The sequence below is a fragment of the Nicotiana tomentosiformis genome, chromosome 9 (genome assembly GCF_000390325.3).
Source record: "Nicotiana tomentosiformis chromosome 9, ASM39032v3, whole genome shotgun sequence".
Lineage (NCBI taxonomy): Eukaryota > Viridiplantae > Streptophyta > Magnoliopsida > Solanales > Solanaceae > Nicotiana > Nicotiana tomentosiformis.
In genome coordinates, this window is record NC_090820.1 from 101,220,877 (window position 1) to 101,240,449 (window position 19,573).

The 19,573-nt window shown below is 33.0% G+C and overlaps 3 protein-coding genes across 4 annotated transcripts; 2 read left to right on the top strand and 1 right to left on the bottom strand.

Moving 5' to 3' along the window:
• Positions 1-380: 380 nt before the first annotated feature.
• On the top strand, positions 381-4,325 carry LOC104098648 (coniferyl alcohol acyltransferase-like). The gene is made up of 2 exons (XM_009605434.4): positions 381-873; positions 3,142-4,325. The coding sequence occupies exons 1-2, from the start codon at positions 436-438 to the stop codon at positions 4,111-4,113; spliced, it is 1,410 nt and encodes a 469-aa protein (XP_009603729.1). The 5' UTR covers positions 381-435; the 3' UTR covers positions 4,114-4,325.
• Positions 4,326-7,487: 3,162 nt separating this feature from the next.
• LOC104098646 (berberine bridge enzyme-like 22) lies at positions 7,488-9,342 on the top strand. Its single transcript, XM_009605429.4, has one exon. The coding sequence runs from the start codon at positions 7,614-7,616 to the stop codon at positions 9,243-9,245; it is 1,632 nt and encodes a 543-aa protein (XP_009603724.1). The 5' UTR covers positions 7,488-7,613; the 3' UTR covers positions 9,246-9,342.
• A 356-nt stretch (positions 9,343-9,698) lies between these two features.
• On the bottom strand, positions 9,699-13,300 carry LOC104098647 (putative cyclin-D6-1). Of its 2 annotated transcripts, none has more exons than XM_009605431.4 (6): positions 13,001-13,300; positions 12,812-12,892; positions 12,599-12,694; positions 12,311-12,512; positions 12,076-12,206; positions 9,699-10,414 (listed from the first exon to the last, which is right to left on the bottom strand). In XM_009605431.4, the coding sequence occupies exons 1-6, from the start codon at positions 13,166-13,168 to the stop codon at positions 10,211-10,213; spliced, it is 882 nt and encodes a 293-aa protein (XP_009603726.1). In that variant the 5' UTR covers positions 13,169-13,300; the 3' UTR covers positions 9,699-10,210. The 2 variants fall into 2 exon arrangements, with proteins under 2 accessions (XP_009603726.1, XP_009603725.1); XM_009605430.4 differs by having other exon boundaries at positions 12,812-12,898; positions 13,001-13,299.
• Positions 13,301-19,573: the final 6,273 nt, after the last annotated feature.

Here is a 19,573-nt window from a genome sequence, read left to right on the forward strand (position 1 = left end):
GTAAAAATGATCTTTTAGACTATCAATGTACATAGAAGTTAAATTCCATATATTAAAGAGTTTAAGGGTTGCCTGTAGATATCTTTTGTGCGATTTGGTAGTGTAAAGAATTGTTTACACTAATGTATATATAAATTAAACCCTAAATTAAATACAGCTCTTCTATGTGTGTTTCCATCCATCACCTCACACTTGTACAAATGGATAACACCAATCCTATTATTATTAACTAATTATTATCTCACCCAACATTTGAACCTTATAAATACAGCTCTCCAATGTTTATTTCTATCACACTAAATTAAACACACACCACTACACAAGCTATCAAGAACCTTATATTTCTAAATTTCTCCAAGCCCCCCCTCCCCCCCCCCCACAAAAAAAAAACCCAAAACCCCACAAAAGAAAGAGAAAAATTAAATAAAAAGAAAAATGTGTATAAAAGAGATAACTACAAAAAGAAACTTCAATCTAAAGATGAGCAACACTGAATTGGTGGCAGCAGTTTTGCCAATACAAGAGCATTGGCTACCACTGTCCAATCTTGACTTGCTATTGCCTCCATTGGATGTTGGAGTTATTTTCTGTTATCAAAATCTCATTTCAGTGACAACCAAATTAGAATTTGGTTCAACGGTTAGAATTCTCAAAGCTTCTTTGGCTGAAACATTAGTTTCTTATTATGCATTTGCTGGAGAGATAGTTCAGAACTTAGCTGGAGAACCTGAGGTTCTTTGCAACAATAGTGGAGTCAATTTTACAGAAGCTTTTGCTGATGTTGAGCTCAAAGAGATTAATTTTTATAATCCAGATGAGAGTATAGAGGGAAATCTTGTTCCAAAGAAGAAGCATGGTGTACTAGCTGTTCAGGTACTGTATCTTAATGCATAATTTCTCCCTTTTTTTTTCATGCATGTGACCTCTTAATATCCCAACTTAACAAAGACACACAAAAAATTAAAAATAAAAAAAACCGATGCATTAAACTCCTCTTATATGTGCATGGTCCGAGCATAGATCGGACCATCATTGAGTCTACTACAGTGATGGATCTAGAGTATAGCGTACGGGATGGGTTCACAAGAATATAGTAGTTTTTACTCAGATCCTGTTTATATATTAAGAAGATCACCAAACATTTGTTAAATCCTGAATTCATTTCTGGTCTATTGTACGCAGTCTTATCTTCCATTTCCGCAAGATGTCACTTCCACGACTTGAACCGTGATCTTCTGGTCACTTACCTTTGCGTCAAGGCTGCCTTTCAACTTAACAAAGACAAAATAATGAAAATATTCTTCATTGACCAGTGAGAAAATGAATAAGGAACATCTAAATCCGGGGGAAAAAACTAAGAAGAAAAAAAGAAACAAGATAGCTAATTTTATTTACTAATCTAGCTTTAATAACCAAAGTAGTAATTTATGTGCAAGTGATCATGTTTAATATACTCGTGTATTTTTCCTGTTTTTCAGTTTTCTTTTTATGGAACTTCCTAGTCGTGCATGGAACTGTACAAATACCTAATATGATTAACCAGTAGGATCATCAAAATATGACAGACTTCATCGTTTAAGACAACCTAAACAAAATGGGAAGACAACCATATGCTCCAAAACTTTTTGATATTTTCGTGCTTCTTTTTATTCTAAAACTTGGACTAGTTTTAGTTTTCACGGCATTAATACTTATACAAAGTATGATTGATAATATTAATCAAAAAATAAATTTAATTTAGCAGGATTATAGTTAATTATCTCTTTGAATAACATTTTTAAAGCTAATAATAATCATAAAATACTAAATCTTTTAACGTTAATGACATTATGACAAGCATTAATTTTATGTCAAAGTCATATGTGCACCCATGATCTTAAAATCCTAGATCAACTATATATGAATAATTATATCGTTTGCAAATCTAAATTAATCCAAAGGCGCCATATCCTGTAATTTTTGCTTTATCACTATATTATATTCTATTTGTAACACTTATTTGATATTTCTTCTCTCATCTTCAATTCTTAGATGTTTTATATGAAAGAATTCATAGATTTTCTTCCCATTTTCGGAAGGCAATATACGGTTTTACAAAATTAGAGAACTCTTGCCTCTGAAGCCCTTGTTCTTTACTTGGGGCGAATCTAGCACGTAAGTTACGGTTTACGTAAATTCAGTATATTTTGTTTTGATCTTGTATATGTATTAAAAAATTCAAATAAATATATAAAAATATTTAATTAAGCACAATTATTATTGTATATTGACTTGAATTCGTTATTAAGAAAAAATAAACTTCAACTCCTGCATCCGCCTCAATTTTTCCTTCTTTTCATAGCCCTTTTCGGTTTCCTAGAATATTCAGTAGTAATAATGAAAACTTAAAAACCACATCCCATTTAGATACTTCTGAGGTGAGAAAACAATAAGGAGAATGAAAATTAAAATGATCACAAATTTGGTCAATTGACATTTCTCAATAACACGTTCTCACTTCTCACCCCTATGAGAATGGAGGAAAACTAAAAGATTATGTCTCAATGCTACCCTTACTTTATCCAAATTTATTTTGCTAGTGAACGATAAGTTTAAGAAAGAAAGAAAGAAAAGAACTTCGATATATATATATATAGAAACTAAATTAAATTATATGCAGTCGTTTTAGCCATTCTTTATTTTTCTTTCGTGAGAACGTTTTGTCCATTCATATATACAAAGTTGACACGCAAAAGAAGAAGAAAATTGAGGAATTACTCGTATCTCCAATTGAATATGTTTATTTGATTTTCCTCGTGTTTATTAGTTATTTGTTAAGTTACCGATACAACTTACTATAAACATTGGTAAATAGATTTAAGTAACTTGACAGTGAAAGAAAACTTTTAAATTTTTTGGTATACAAAATTTAACTCTTTAAATATGGATCAGTAACATACCTAATCTATATGTAATAATCCCTCCGTCCCATTTTATGTGATATTGTTAAACGATAATAACAAAAAAATTAATAAATTCAGTGAAATGTCACATGTAGGGTTTGAGGAGGATAGCGTGTACGCAGTCCTTACCACTACCTTTTGTCCTCTTTCCTCTTGTTTTATTTTATTTCTTGCAGTTTTACCCAATGTTTCACTGCAGGTTACACAACTCAAATGTGGAGGACTAGTTGTGGGTTGCGCATTTGATCATCGAGTTGCTGATGCATATTCAGCCAACTTGTTTCTTGTATCATGGTCTGAATTAGCTCAATCCAAACCACTCACTCAGCTCCCATCTTTCCGTAAATCGTTCCTTTTTCCTCGACATCCTGGTTACTACGATGACTCAATCGATGGCTTGTACGTACCAATACCAACCATACCACTCATAAAACCCGAAACCCTAAACCCTAACGATCAAGCAATAAGTAGAATTTACTATGTCACGGGGGAGAAAATCAACCACCTTCAATCACTAGCCAATCGTGACCAAAAAAGCACGAAATTTCAGAGGTCTAAACTTGAATCATTCAGCGCTTTCCTGTGGAAAACAATTGCATGTGGAATTAAAGAAACGTCGAATTCCAAGAATTTCAGGTTTGGTATCATTGTTGATGGTAGGACTAGATTGAGTAACGGAGATGATAATCAAGAAAAATTACTAAAAGGGTATTTTGGCAATGTTCTCTCCATCCCATTTGGAAACAAGAAAATTGAGGAGCTAAAAGAGAAGTCGTTGAGTTGGGTGGCAAATGCAATTCATGAGATTATAGAAAAAGCAGTAACACGCGAACATTTTCTTGGATTGATAGATTGGGTTGAGGCCCATCGTCCTGAACCGGCCGTGACGAAAATATACGCCACGGACGACGATGGGCCCGCCGTGGTAGTATCATCGGGGCAACAATTTCCAGCCAGAGAGATAGATTTCGGATGGGGTGAGCCAGTTTTCTGGTCATATCATTTTCCATGGGCAGGAAAATCAGGATATGTGATGCCAATGCCAAGTCCTAAAGGAAATGGAGATTGGATTATTTATATGCATTTGATGAAATGGCAATTGGAACTAATTGAGACTTCTGCTTCCCATGTGTTTAAGCCTGTGACTGCAAATTATCTCAATTTAATGTGATTTAAGTATATTGTAATCAACTTTATATACGTGTAATGTGCTCTTTGGATGTTCTGTTCTTTATGTAAAAGTTGTATCTAATGTGAAATAAATAAAAAAGAATATGAAAGAGTTCGGAAAATAAGCAAATTCGCATATTCCGTGCGGGTTGCTGAAAAATGTACTCATATTACATTTTCCCTCAGAGTTGAATAAAAGAAAAATTCTGAGAAGCTGCTAATATATATAGTGATTGACTCTTTATTTATAACAGGTTTCTAGTCATGGGTGTATGCTAGATTTTTGAAAGTGGTGTCAATAGTTATAGAAGAGTGAAAAATAAATAATATTAATTATCATATTTACTAGAAAGAAATAGCCTTAGTCCATTGATTTCGTTGAGTCTTAAGTTAGAAGAGGTCATGAGTTCAATTCAACCCAGAGGTTCAAACCTCTTACCTCAGTGGCGGATCCACCCCTTAAGTTGAGGGGTGGTATGGCACCCGCTAAATTAGCAAAATTTATATATACATATGTTGAATATTTTTTAAATAAGGTTAAATATTTAATCTCGTCACACACAGTCTCAAACTAGACAAAGGTGTCATGGCTGGAAATGTGTTTTGCAAGTTTTTCTTGCGTGTAAGGCTCATATTCCGAGGTAAATACTTACTCGCACACCAATAAATACATGACATGTATTCACAAATATGGTTAACACTAAACTATAGTTAATTAATATACATTCTCACATTAATTTATCACTTAACCATGATATATTGACATGATTTGGTGTAAACATGAGATTTGTAAATATAATTATTGTTCTTAATCTCATATATGTGAGTTTTCTTCTTCCAAAACTTAAAAACTTGGGTCCCGATAAGAATTTTGGATTGAGATCAAATGTATTTTTTATAAATTTCTTTTGTTTAATTATATCATAAATTTTTTTACTTCTATATTATAATGAAAATTTGGTACGCATTGCATAAAGAAAAACATGAAATTTATGGATTCAATTTTTGGAACTTGTAGTTTATCTAGTTCTACATTTACTTATGTAGCGTATAATAGCTATTAGAGATGCTTTTTCTATTATTCTTATTTTAAATTGGTGTAATTTCCTTATCGAAGATGTTATTTTACTTGTGCAACTTTAATAGAGAGGGCGTGATTCTCTAAATAAAAAACATTAATATTAATTTTAGTTGTGAATATTTATTTTTGATATATAGAAAAGGATTCCCCTAGTGAAAATATTGTTTTAACTTGTGTTGTTAATAATAGAGATGTGATTGTTTGTTGAAAATGTTGATTCTATTTGTTTCAGAAGTAATTTTCATATTTGCATATCAAAAACCTATTAAGTTGACTTAATAAATTCGAAATAGACCGAACTGAACAAAATATATGTTTCTAAAAAACTCCATAGTCAAAATTAAAGGGTACATTAAAGAAAATGTGACACCCATCGCCTTTAATTTCTTGATCCGCCTCTGTCTTACCTCTTAGAGCAAAATTAGAAACTTATCCAATTTACTAAGCAACCATATATGTCAAATGGAGTCTTCTTTTTTATCTTATTATTTTCATACAATATTACCACATATATCTCGTAAAATTTTCCGACAAAGTGGTGTCACGTGCCACCGCTTCGTTCCACGTGCATCCGCCCATATTTCTAATGTTATGCTATGTTGGAAATAATAACCTTAGGGCTTGTTTGGTAGGAGAGATAAAGAATAATTAATGTCGAAATTAAATTTAATAAGAGTTTATCCCATATTTAATTGGGATAAAATTACAGTATAATTAATCGCGAAATTAATTATCTCGGGAAGCATTCGCTTGTATAAAAGTTTCATTGTTGTTTTTAATAGTCAAATTTATTTTTAGAGATATAATGCGAATTAAAGAACACCTGACAGTAAATTCTCTTCTCAACATAAATTGTTCAAACGTAACTCACAGTTTGGTGTTTTTAATATCATAGGTTACTAATAATCAGGGGCGGCCCAAGGGTCAAGCCACTAAAGCAAAGGCTTTAGGCCCCCAGATTTTGAGGGTCTCAATTTTTTTTTTGTTTTTCTACTCGTATTTGTATTGAGACCCCGACTAATCTAGATTCGTACCGCGTAAGATCTAGTAAAAGAGAGAACATGTTTTAACAGGATTTTTTTTAACTACATGACTCGAACCCAATATATTTAATTAAGGTCAGTTGGATCAAATACATCTCACAATAATCTTTAGAGGCTGGGTCTAAATATATTGGGTATGTTAAAATAAAAAATAAAATATTTTATAAAAATTCAAGATAACTTTTAATTTAGTAGTGATGTAACCGTTTGAGCAAAAAATGAAAGAGAATCACTCCTCTTAAACTCTTGTCGCGAATATAAAACTTTTCTTTATTTAAATTTTACGAGTGACATCATTAGTGAGATATCTATATGAATTTGGTTCTATTATCTAAGATCAACAATATCTTAGAAGAGACTAAATTATTTATAAAAGAAACTATTAACAACTGATGTTAGGCCAAAATTCTATACTTTTAGCATATTACTCGTCCTATATTTTGTTGGTTTAAGTGAGTTATTATGCAACAATTGCGCTAAATTGTGTTGTTCTATGTGTAGGAACATCGGAATGAATCATTTATGTTATGATATATTTTTTTCCTTCTGAAAGGCCTCAAATTAAAAATTGGCTTTAGGCCACCAATCTTCTTGGGCCGCCCCTGCTAATAATATTCAAATGCAATCTCAAATTTTCTAGTAATTAAGATTAGATATAATTTAATACAAGTCTAAGATGCGAGGAAGAAGAAAAGTAAAGAGTGGATTACTGTCCACTTGAGCTAGATATTCTACTAGATATAATCATATAAATTGCTAAAATCCAACATGGCCAACCCAGCAACAAACCAAAAATAGGTGCTAAATTCTATAAAGCTAATACATACAATTAATAAAAGTTAAAGGATTTAGCTTGCAGCCAAAATCAAAATGGACCTTGACAGCTCAATAATCAATATTCTCCTCATGCTCAAAAATATATTATGTCTAATTATCTTTACTTTTTCAATAATACTGACAAAACCATATTGGTTCACGTTCATATTCTAATATTGTATTTTCCCAAATTTCAAATAAACTTAGTTACAAGTGCCAGTTTATTTAGTCAAAGATTCCATTCTTTAAAATCTAGCTGTAACGTTTTGCTAGATTTTTAAATCAATTCTATGTTAATACTGACCTTAATTTATAGTTATTCATTTCAAGTCTGACTGTAACGTTTTGCTAGTTATTTTATTCAACTCTCTTTTAATGGTAACCTTAATTTGTAGCTATTCATCTCACTATATAGTGCAGATCCATTTACGATATAGTTCAAGACAGAGTCATCTCATTTTCTTACTTCTTCGTTCTTTCAAATTCAGGCGGAAGCAGAAAATTGCCTATACCGAGTTCTCCAACAGCAACTTAACTTAGTAACTTTAGCTCTTCCGAAAAATGGGAAGACTTCAACTTTTTTCATGTTTGTTAGTTTCATTCTTGTTATTAATAGAAGCTAATGCTCAACAAGAGTTTCTGCAGTGTATATATAGTCATTCTTCAGAAAATATCAAGAAACATATACACTTTCCAAATTCACCTACATATTCATCTCTTCTTGAATATGCACAGAAAAATCCCAGGTGGCTAAATTCATCATTTGCACATCCAATTTTCATTATTGCCCCTAAAAACGAATCCGAAATCCAACCCATTATTCTTTGTAGCCAGAAATTTGGCTTACAAATTAGAGTCAAAAGTGGCGGTCATGACTACGAAGGTCTCTCTTTTCGCTCTGTTACCAATACCCAATTCGTTATTCTCGATTTAATCAATCTTGATGATATCAGGATAGATAAAAACGAAGAAACGGCCTGGATTCAAACAGGTGTGACAATGGGGCAACTTTATTATGAAATTGCCAAGAAAAGTAAAATTCTTGCATTTCCAGGAGGATTATATCCTAGTGTTGGAAGTGGTGGACTTATTAGTGGTGGTGGAATTGGAACTTTAATGAGGAAATTTGGCCTATCAGCGGATAATATTATCGATGCTCGTGTTATGGATGTCAATGGAAGAATTCTTGACAAAAAATCAATGGGAGAAGACATGTTTTGGGCTATAAGAGGAGGAGGAGGATCAAGTTTTGGTGTTATTTTAGCTTGGAAAATTAAATTGGTACGTATTCCACCTAAGGTTACTGTTTTCACTGTTCGTAGAAAATTAGAAGGTAACACTATAAATCTTCTCCAAAGATGGCAAAATGTGTCACATAAATTTCCTAAAGATTTGTTTATGAGGGTTTTGATTCAAAACATGGGATTTGGAAATGAAAAAATAGTCCAAGTTTCTTTTCAAGGCCTATTTCTTGGGAGAGCGAGTGAGTTAACCCCTTTATTGAATCAAACGTTCCCCGAATTCGGGTTAGACCCAAAAAATTGTTTTCAAGATCCAGTTGTGAACTGCAATGAATTGCCCTTCATAAAAAAAGAATGCTTTGAAGTACCCTGGATTCGATCAACGTTGTATTTTGCATCTAAGAGAACGAACAATTCAATTGAATTTTTAGTGAATAATACGGTGTCACAAACCAAGAATTACCAAAAGGCGACGTCTGATTTTGTGAAAACTCCAATGCAAGAAGAGGTATGGGGAATGATAAAAGACTTGTTTTTGGAAGAAGAAAAACCTATGATAATATTGGATCCATTGGGTGGAAAATTGGATGAAATTTCAGAATCTGAACTTCCATTTCCTCATAGGAAGGGAAATTTGTTCAATATTCAGTATATGGTGAATTGGGGTGATAATAGTGAAAGTATATCTAGCAAGAAGATTAAATGGTTAAGGGAACTTTATGAGAAAATGAAGCCATTTTTGTCACATTGTCCTAGAACTGCTTATCTCAATTATAGGGATCTTGATTTTGGGACTAATGATGGAGTATATAGATATTCAAAGGCTAAAGTTTGGGGTGCAAAGTATTTCAATGAAAACTTTGAGAGGTTAGCAAAGGTGAAGAGCAAAGTGGATCCTGGCAATTTTTTTAGATACGAACAGAGTATTCCACCTTTTAGTGTATCAACTTAGAGGAAAGGTAAATGAAGTACAAATCAGTTCAAGCTTTCCACATAACTACACTTGCTGGGAGATCGATTATATTAACCATTACAAATGTTCTTTTTCATCATATGCTCTTTCGTGCGAGATCAGCAAAATAAAACACGAGTGATCGATAAATAAAACATGAAAGATCTTTATAGGGTCATTTTCTTCTATTCAAATTGTAACTGGTCATATGAGATCCTTTTGTCACACCTTTCTTCTTGTTGATGTTGCTACTTCTCTCTCTCTCAACTATTTCTTTCCCTTCCTAACCTGATTTACCTAGTGTAAACCATCAATTTAAAGATGTTTTGTTGCACAAGGGCAAAAAAATATTCGGGAGATTTGTTTGTGTAGTACATTTACAAATATGACTTTAGTTACATAACGTTTTTCATAGGATATATGTAATTAAAACATAAGAAATACTTTGTCAGGTGTGCTTCAATGAGTGAGTAACTAATTGACTCTTACGGAGGAAGAAGCAAAGAAAATTACAAAAGCGAACACTGTTCACAATAACTATAACCACGTCTCAGTCCCAAAGGGAACATTATATATTGTTTACTCCCAAAAAGCATATATTACTATGAATTTACTAGAGTTGCTTTAATTACATGAAAGAAACATCTCTTCAACCAAGATCAAACAACCCCACTAAAATTCACACCAAAGCAACATATCTTCTTCTGATGGAATCCTACGTCGGAGATGGATAGGTTCATTGGACTCTTTATATGACTTGGACAATCCTCACCCTTTGAGCTAGCTTTTCGGGTTGAGCTAGGCACTGGCACAAGGTTCATTTATCACCAATGCTTCATCTCTGTTAGACCACAACCTCTCCCACTCGAACACTATTAACTTTTCCCTTGCGCCATTTCCCATCTCCCTACTTTGACTGAACACAAATCTGAAAATTATGTTTAGTAGACAATCTTTTACCAATGTTAAAGCTGAGAGATATGGAACGTTTGATCATTCCGAAAACCACTCAATCTTCGCCTCTTACTGTTGTTCTCGTTTTGAGGACTTGTAACTTCATAGTCAAGAACAGTTTTTGGGGTCAACGAGATAGAAGACATTTCGTCGATTGTGGACTTCCCAGCATCTGTAACATCCCGCATTAGCTCCCAACAATTCAGAAGTTCGTCCTAAAAATATTAAAACAATATACAGACTGAGTTTGACTATAAGTAGTAAATAAAATAGGCGTGAAAATGTGATTCTGTAACTTAAAAAGAATTATGTTTCATTTAGCTTGTGTCTACAACAATAATGACAAAAATAGTCTCTTAAGTTTGAGGATAGGTTTAAAGTAGTCCCTTAAGTATGTACTGGGTAGTTTTGTTTCTTTAAGTTGTCAAAAGTTAACAGTTTTGGACTTGTCAAATATTTAACAAACTTTATTTGTTAATTTTGACGGGAACTGTGAAAAAAAAGTAACTTAGCAAGTACTCACGTCTGGAGGTACTAATTTTTGTAGCTTCTGCTATTTTTCGTTCATTTATAGAGTCTGATACATATTTTTGAGGTGTAATTTTTGATATTTTTGTATCTTTTTTATGACTAATGTAGTTTTTGTGTTATATTTTTTAGGATTTGATGAGACTTTTCTTGTGTTTGGTTGAATTTTTTTCTCTACTGTTTTCATCAAATCTAGCAAACATAATTTGTTAAATAGTTGATGAAGACCAAAAGTGTTAAACTTTTGCCAAACTTAAAAGGACTAAGGCCTCATTTATTTTTTTTAAGATTAAGATGTTCGAATCTGAATAGGCATCTGAATATCAAGATGTTTATTAAGATTAAGGCCTTATTTGTTTGCATTTAATGGAGGTCTGAATCTTAATAATTCAGATCGCAGACGTTAAGTGCGTTTGTTTTTAAAGTTTGAATTTTAATCATTCACATCTTAATCATTAAACGTGTTTGTTTTTTTTTTACTTCATAATTACTTAATGGGTCTAAATAAATCTGTATGATTAAGATCTATAACAAAGACTTAATTTCATTAAGATACTATCATCTACATTCATTACTAACTGCCGCCATCGCCTACCATTATCAACTACCACTACCACCACCCACCACCACCACCACCACCACCACCATCATCCTCAACCATAACCACACACTCACCCATCTCAACTACCACCACTAGCCACCCCATCATCAGCAATAATCATAGCTGGTACCGTCCACCATTATAAATTATCACCACCCACCATCACCTTCCTCAATCACAACCACAACCATCGCCACCCACTATTATTAACTATCACCACCCACCACCACCTTCCTCAAGCATAATCGTTATCGCCATCAATCACCACTAGCTACTACCTAGAACCACCACCATCCAAAATCACCACCAACCACCGCCTTTAGTCAACACTCACAAGCACCTCCCTTAGCAATCACCACCGCCAATTATCATATATATATTATTGATAGAATAATAGATTAATTAATATTTTATTTGAATTTATATTTATTAATTTTTAAATAAAGAAAATTTTATATCTTCAGATGTTTAAAAAACAAACAGTTATAATCATTTAGTATTCAGATCTTAAAACACATCTTAATATTCAGATTTGTATTCGGATTCAAATATAAAAAAATGTTCAATGCATACTTAAGAAACTATATTAAACCTATCCTCAAACATAAGGGACTATTTTTATCGCTTTCTCTTTGAGGTTGCAGAACGTTATATACTTTCTTCTCCCGTTTTACATAATTTAAGTCCTAAGCATAAACAACACATTAAAAAGTTAAAACTAAAGTGATGGATAAAAGAGAATCTTACTTTATTTATGTGTTCCCATTTAGAAACTGCATCTAAGAAAAAAGAAAATTGCTGCGGAACCAACTCATGAGCTGCACAAAGTAGCGCCGATGCAGCCAATATTGATTGTTTGTACTCAAAAAGCTTAACCTCTGTAATTAAAGCAAACATCAACATCACTAAACAATGATTAAGTTACATCTAATTATTAATTAATGGTAATTAATCACGAATGAAACAGAGATTTCACATATACCGTAATGAGAACTGAAGATGATATCTGTAGCTCGGTCTTTGAGAATTTGACTCAGAGACGACTCACTGAGTTCAAACAATGACTCGAAAAATTGCAGAAACGCGAAAGGCGTGATGGATCGTAACCGCCAGTTAAGCGTTGTGAGAATCAAAACCTCCATTCTTTGAATGGATTGCGAATCAAAAATTAAACCTTCATCTCTCTGTTCAAATTGTTTCACTGAATTAATCAGATAAAATTGTCATAAGATAAACAGCTTTATCTTATAATTATTGACAGTTTAATTACCTGAAAATCGAAGAGAGACAAGCTGATGCTCCTCATCTTAGCAGCGAGTGAAAGGCTAGCAATTGCGAGAATCCGTACAATCCATGGCTTATTCCCCTGAGGTACGTCAACAGGATTTCCATCAGATCTTCAATTTCTCATTAATTTAACTTAGATACTAAAATTGATAATGCGAATAATATTTTTACACTATCATATATGAGATTGATTTACCGGAACTGGTTGTTTGGAGAGGAAACGATCAATGTAATTGACAGCGAGATATGTAGTAAATTGATCTAAATTGTAAGAAAACTGTACCTTCAAAAAAATCATCACAAAGTCAAACAAAATTTAGTTGCAGATAAATAAATAAATAGGAAAAAGAATAATCCACAGAAAGAGATTTTGAACTGTATTTACTTGAGAAATAAGAGAAAAGGCGTGGCGGCGAATAAAGAAGGGAATGTCAGTAGATTTGAATGAAAAAAAGGAAGGCATGTGATCGGATTCGGCGGCGAAGAGAGCTGAAACGGTGTCGTTTTCGTGTTCATTTGAGCTCGATAATGGATTCTCGAGATCGAATTTCATTTTTCTTTTCGGTCAAACAGTTGAATTTAGAGAAGCATATGAAAAGAAAGTGAATGTTTCAGAATATGAAAACAGAGCAGCTTTGCCTTTTGTGCTTTAGAATAAAAGAAAGGAAACAAACTTCTGTCTTAGGCTTCTCACCGAACCTCCTTATTTATACCCTTTTAAAAGGTTTTGAATTCCTTGTGCCACGTTTGTCCGATCCTACAAAAGATACGTACAATTAATATAGCTCATGGTACGATGGATTTTTACTAGAAACTTGTGCTTCAACCTACATAATTTGATTAAAATTAATGGAGTATTTGGAAGTTTCTAATCCTATTTAATAACATGGCAGCTTCTAATTAGTGCAGATTGATATTATGAAGTTACGACTTCAAAATAGGCGTGAAGAAGAAGTGGAAGATGTTACCCACCCCATTGGAGGCACGAAGAAGAAGTGGCAGTGGAAGTGAAAGTGGAAGTAAAGATGGATACCCAAGTCATTTCCACGAGTGATAGTTTCTAAGTATTTTGGGTCTATAATTCAAGGCAATAGGAGATTGACGAGGATGTTACTCACCGCATTGGAACGGGTTGGATGAGATGGAGGCTAGCTTCGGGGATTTTATGCGATAACAATGTGCCGCCTAGACTTAAGGAAAAATTTTACAGGGTAGTGGTTAGACCGGCTATATAGTATGGAGCTGAGTGTTGGCCCGTCAAGAAGTCTCATGTCTAGAAGATGAGCGTAGCTAAAATGAGAATATTGAGATGAATGTGTAGAGGAAAGACAAGATCAAGAATGAAGTTATTAGGGACAAGATGGGAGTGGCATCCCTGAAAGCCAAGTTGCGGAAATCGAGGTTGCAATGATTTGGCCATGTGAGAAGAAGAGACATACATGCCCCAGTCAGGAGGTGTGAGAGGTTGACCATGGCGGGCTTGAGGAAGAGCATGGGTAGGCCAAAGAAGTATTGGGGAGATGTGATTAGGCAGGACATGTCGGTGCTTCACCTAACCGAGGACATGACTAGCGATAGGAAGGTGTGGAGGTCGAGGATTAAGGTGGTGGGTTGACAGGTAGTTGTGAGTTTCTCCTAGGTTTGCCAGTAGTACTAGTATTATTCTCTTTTACTGGAAATTGTTGCTCATTGATTGTTACTATCTGATGATACATTTTCTCCTCTTTTTCCTTATCGTCTTTTGTCTCCCTCGTCTTTCTTTCTCCACCCTATTTCTTCTTCTTCTTCTTCTTCTTCTTCTTCTTCTTCTTCTTCTTTTCCTTTTCTTCTTTTCCACCTTATCTTATCTTGAGCCGAGAATCTATCGGAAACAGCCTCTCTACCTCTCCAGGTAGGGATAAGGTCTGCGTACACACTACCCTCTCCAAACCTCACTTGTGGGATTATACTGGGTATGTTGTTGTGACTTCAAAATAGGAAAAACCAATGAGTGCAAGAACTCTGGTCCACTTTTAATTGATTTTTTGATTGTTTTTATACATATTAAGAAATTTATCTTTTAGCATTAATTAACGAAGAAATTGATCATATTAACCTTAATTTGTTCGTTAGAAATATAACATATCCTCCTAGGCTCTTTACTCCAAGGGCAACCTTGAAAAAAAGAAGTTAATTCATTCTTAATATATGAAAAAATCAAATATTGTGGATCACACAAAACAATGCTAAAAAATCAATTAAAGTGGACCGGAGGGAGTAGTAAGTTAATGGATTAGGAGTTTTAAGTTATATACATTTCAGTACAAGATATTTTTACGAAAGGGAGTCTTGCAGCAACTGTAAAATTGTCTCTGTGTGATTTACAAGTCACGAGTTCGAGTCGTGAAAGTAGACACTAATATTTACATATTTACATTAGGGTAAGTTCTCTACACCACATTCCTAGAGGTATAGCTCTTCCCCGGACCATACATAAATGTGAAATGTTGTGTATTGGGCTGTCCTTTTTTTGCCACATAAGATATTTTTATACCATCAAATTGCCTTTATGTATTGTAAAGAAGGCTTACCTATAAATATCTTTTAAGTGATATGATAGTATGTAACCATCTTATCTTCAAGATTATAGTCCCACATACATGTATATGACTAAAAAGGCATTTGCACGTTAAACTTTTTTTGATTAATTTCAATATATTATTACAATCTCTTTCAAGTTTCAAACATATGCTTAGTGGATTTAGATTTAAAACAACCTAATCATGTAATATATTTTAAAATGTTAGTCAGTAAAGCTTATGGCCTCAATATATTCACTTTATATTTTAGCCAATTTGCAATTACGTATTGTAATTTTTCGAGTTAGATACTCTTGTCTATCGAGACTTTGACAAAACTAGTGCGAGTAACTCATTGAATTAGATTCACATAATTAAAGGATTAGATTAAAATTATGAATACATAAAATTAAAAAAAAAAATTAGGAGCTAGTTTGGTGCTAAGTTTGTATCATATATAGGATATAGGATATTGGGGAGGATAAAAGAAAGTCATAGTGAATGTTACTTCCTAAAATGTTTCTAAATTACCTTTAATTCAACAGAAATGATTTTCTTTCATTATTCTTTACTTCGTTCGCCATTATTATGTTAATTCAAAGTTAAATGCGATTCATTTTTATTACATATATTTTTAAAATTAAAAAAGGTACTTAGCACTATTCTCTATTTTCAACTTCTCTTTTACTCACAATTTTTAAATTTATTCTTGTCATAAGACGGTGAGAGTACATATGATAGTAAATGACTTTGTCTTTCCTAATTAGAATGCTTAACTTCAAACTTTCCACCATATCCTTAACTAAAGATATACTTTTATAATCATAGAAATACAACAACAACAATAACAATCCAGTGAAATTCCTCTAGTGGGGTCTGGGAAGGATAGTGTGTACGCAGACCTTACCCCTACCCCGAAGAGGTAGAGAGACTGTTTCCGAAAGACCCTCAGCTCAAGAGGACAAAAAGACAAAAGGAGACAATATCAGTATCACCACAGAAATCATAAGAAAAATAAGAACAACATGAAATCCAGAAGAAAGATGCAAAGTAAAAACGATAGCTAGTAAATAGGTCCGGCTCTGAAATGCAAAATAGTAAGACACGACATTGCCACTAACTAGCTTAGACAAAACCCTACCAGACTAGTCTCACAACGGTACGAAGTAAGGCAAGACTTAATTACCTCCTAACCAACAACCCTAATACTCGACCTCCACATCTTCCTATCAAGTGTCATGCCCTCGGAAATCTGAAGTCTCGCCATGTCCTGCCTGATCACCTCTCCCCAATACTTCTTCGGCCGCCCTCTACCTCTTCTCGTGCCCTCCATAACCAGCCGCTCATACCTCCTTACCGGGGCATCTGGGCTCTTCCTCTGTACATGCCCGAACTATCTGAGTCTCGCTTCCCTTATCTTGTCACCAATGGGAGTCACGCGCACCTTCTCCCGAATATCATCATTCCAGATCTTATCCATCCTAGTATGCTGGCACATCCATCTTAACATCTTCATTTCTGCTACTTTCATCTTCGGAATATGGAGTCATATTTAAAACCACAACTTTTAAATTCACTTTCGATATGTATGGGTCAAGAGTTTTTCTTTCTTTTTAGTTAAACGTTTTACCTAATCAAATTACTGATGCCAGACACTTAAAAACAAAAATAGTTAAGTAGCAGTTATAGGCAGAAAGTTTAGCCCCGTATTCTCAATAATGGCTATGGCCTCTATACTACTAATATAAAGTATGCTATATTCGGTTATGCATTGCAATTAGTCTACTGAAGAATGTATAAAAAGGAAAGAATTGCAAAGGTTGTAATAAGGGGCGGACCCACGTATATCAAAAGGGTTCAAATGAACCAACTTCTTCAAAAAAAATATATTATGTATACATACATTTATAAATCTAATACAGGAACAATACGGTTATTTAAATAATAATGAATCCACTTGGCACAACACACTTTTGTGGCGCGGTGGTCAAGCGGGTTCAAAGACTCAGGATGGTGTAGTGATCAACTCCACATAGCAAATCTTTAAATTTGTTCAAGTAAGTAGATAATTTATTCTAAAATTAAATTTTAAATAGAATTTATAGTACATTTATTAAAAAAAACTTGCTCAACTGGTAAAGCTAAAAACGTCAACTTAAAAATGATGACTTCATTTGTTGTAGTGAATAAAAAAGAAAAAATATAGTGGAGCAAATCTCGCTTGTTATATCTGTTATCGTTCTTATTATTGATGCCGTATTTAATGAACCCGCTTGTACAAAATTTTGGGTCCGCCACCGATGATAATGGTCAAAACAAAGAACATTGAATTGTATGTGGTCCTCCGCAGACCATTTACTTAACATTAAAAATACTTCAGAACAAGAAACAGAAATAGATATGTAGATGAATCAAATTCTGACATTTTATATAATCTTACTCTCAGATTAGCAAAATTAGATAGAGGGGAAATCTTACTAGCTAGAATATATTTATTGAGGAATATACGGGGGCGGCCGATGAATTTTGTGGCCTAAAATTAAACTTTAAATGGGGCTTTAACTTTTTTTAAAAATATTTATTATTTTTTAATTTAAAATCTATTTTTTTTTATCTTTTTTATATGCAAAGTTATTCATAATTTTCATATAATCAATTTCTTCTAATAAGTCTTTCTCAATTGACAATATAGTTAATCCATTTAACCCTTTTTGAGACATTGTTGATTTTAGATAAAATTTTATCAATTTTAATTTTAAAAAAATCTATCCGCTGAAGCAACGGTAAACATGAGTACTTATTAACATTATTCTATAAACAATATAGACATTTGAAAAAAAATTAATTTTTTTATTTAATTGAGTATATCAATTAATCTATTATCTTCTAATTGCACTATTTATCTTAACACTTCAATTCAGAAAATAAATCTAAGCCATCAATATCAGATTGATTATTATGCTTTAAGGAACATTCAAGATTAAGGTAATATTTTTTAAATTTTCATCATAGAGTGATCTCGGTTTTTTACTGCTAAACAGAAAATCAAAAATATTTTCATGTGCTTCGAATTGTTCAAAATCCATTTTGAAGTGAAAAATAGCTTTGTCTACTATGTATAAAAAGTAATCAACTCTAAAGGACTCTTCGAGAGATATTGAGATTTCATTATCAACATTCTAATCAAAGTGTTTCTTCCTACATATCACACGTTTCTTACGAAATTCGTGTTCGATATTCATTTCTAAGGCAATTTCATTGACAGAAATCATAACAGCTGCAAATCTTTCTTCTCTGTATTTGTTAAAGAAGGAAATCAAAAAATTTCACTTTACAAAACCTTTTTTTAAACTTATATACAACCTATTATGTGTAACCAAAAATAAAGCCCCTACAAATATGGGGCCTAAAATAGTTGTTTTACCCGCTTTAAGGAAGGACCGCCCTTAGGAATATAAAATAGTTTTAACGACCAACAAGAGTTATGGCAGAGTGGCTCATCTTTAACCAAACGTCTCGGGTTTGATGTTTGGGTATAAAGTCGTCTTTATTAGGGAGTATTTTACTACCAATATGGGACTTTCCGACACGAATCCAAATTTAGGCGAAACCAAAGCGAGTACCGAAAACAACGCTGGCTTACTATTTCTTTTAATATCTAAGGGGAAGGACTTCCTCGTCTGCTTCTTATTTTTTTCAGATATTATTTGGACTAGATCAATTTAATGTATTGTTTCCTAAGTTAGCTCTCTCCACTATACTCTTCTTCTCTTGCAGAGAATTCACATGCTACACCTATATATCTCTGCTGTGCTATGTGCTCATTTCTAATAGAAAATTTCTCTTTCTAATTTTTATGAGATGTTTAATGGGCAATATTTAATTATTACAGTAGAAATTTGCTAAATATTATTAGCGCAACCAATCTAGAACTGTGAAGATATATTTAATCTTCTCCCTAACTAGTGGCGTATACAGAATTTTACGCAAACAATATCTATTTATTCCATTATTGAGCTAGTACACAAGTTTGATTTTAAGGTTGTGAGGTTTAATAAGGCTTTTGTTTCTTTTCCAATATGATGTTTACTTACCATTATTATTTAAGTACTGTCCCCTCTCACTATATATATACTCCGAACTTTTAGGACTCATCGACGTAAATACATACAATCTAATTAAAAATGGATTGCTAAGTTCTTCATCCGGCCTGTAATGAATTTGCAAAAAAAATTAACATAATCAGTCATTTATAAGTTTTATTATAGGTAAATCTTTATAATATAAGTTAATATAATCATATATAAACAATAACAAACCTACTACAATATGTTAAACTACACTAATTATATTTTTTAAAAATTTTGCCCTATCATTACATATAATTTAATTAATTCATA

What these genes read in the sequence shown, in the direction of transcription:
- LOC104098648 (XM_009605434.4), top strand. Translation starts at nt 436, where the DNA reads ATGTGTATAAAAGAGATAACTACAAAAAGAAACTTCAATCTAAAGATG. An exon ending in ATGGTGTACTAGCTGTTCAG is followed by an intron (nt 874 to 3,141) that starts GTACTGTATCTT and finishes GTTTCACTGCAG; the next exon opens with GTTACACAACTCAAATGTGG.
- LOC104098646 (XM_009605429.4), top strand. Translation starts at nt 7,614, where the DNA reads ATGGGAAGACTTCAACTTTTTTCATGTTTGTTAGTTTCATTCTTGTTA.
- LOC104098647 (XM_009605430.4), bottom strand. Translation starts at nt 13,168, where the DNA reads ATGAAATTCGATCTCGAGAATCCATTATCGAGCTCAAATGAACACGAA. An exon ending in TCTCCAAACAACCAGTTCCG is followed by an intron (nt 12,695 to 12,811) that starts GTAAATCAATCT and finishes GACGTACCTCAG; the next exon opens with GGGAATAAGCCATGGATTGT. An exon ending in AATGGGAACACATAAATAAA is followed by an intron (nt 10,415 to 12,075) that starts GTAAGATTCTCT and finishes TAATATTTTTAG; the next exon opens with GACGAACTTCTGAATTGTTG.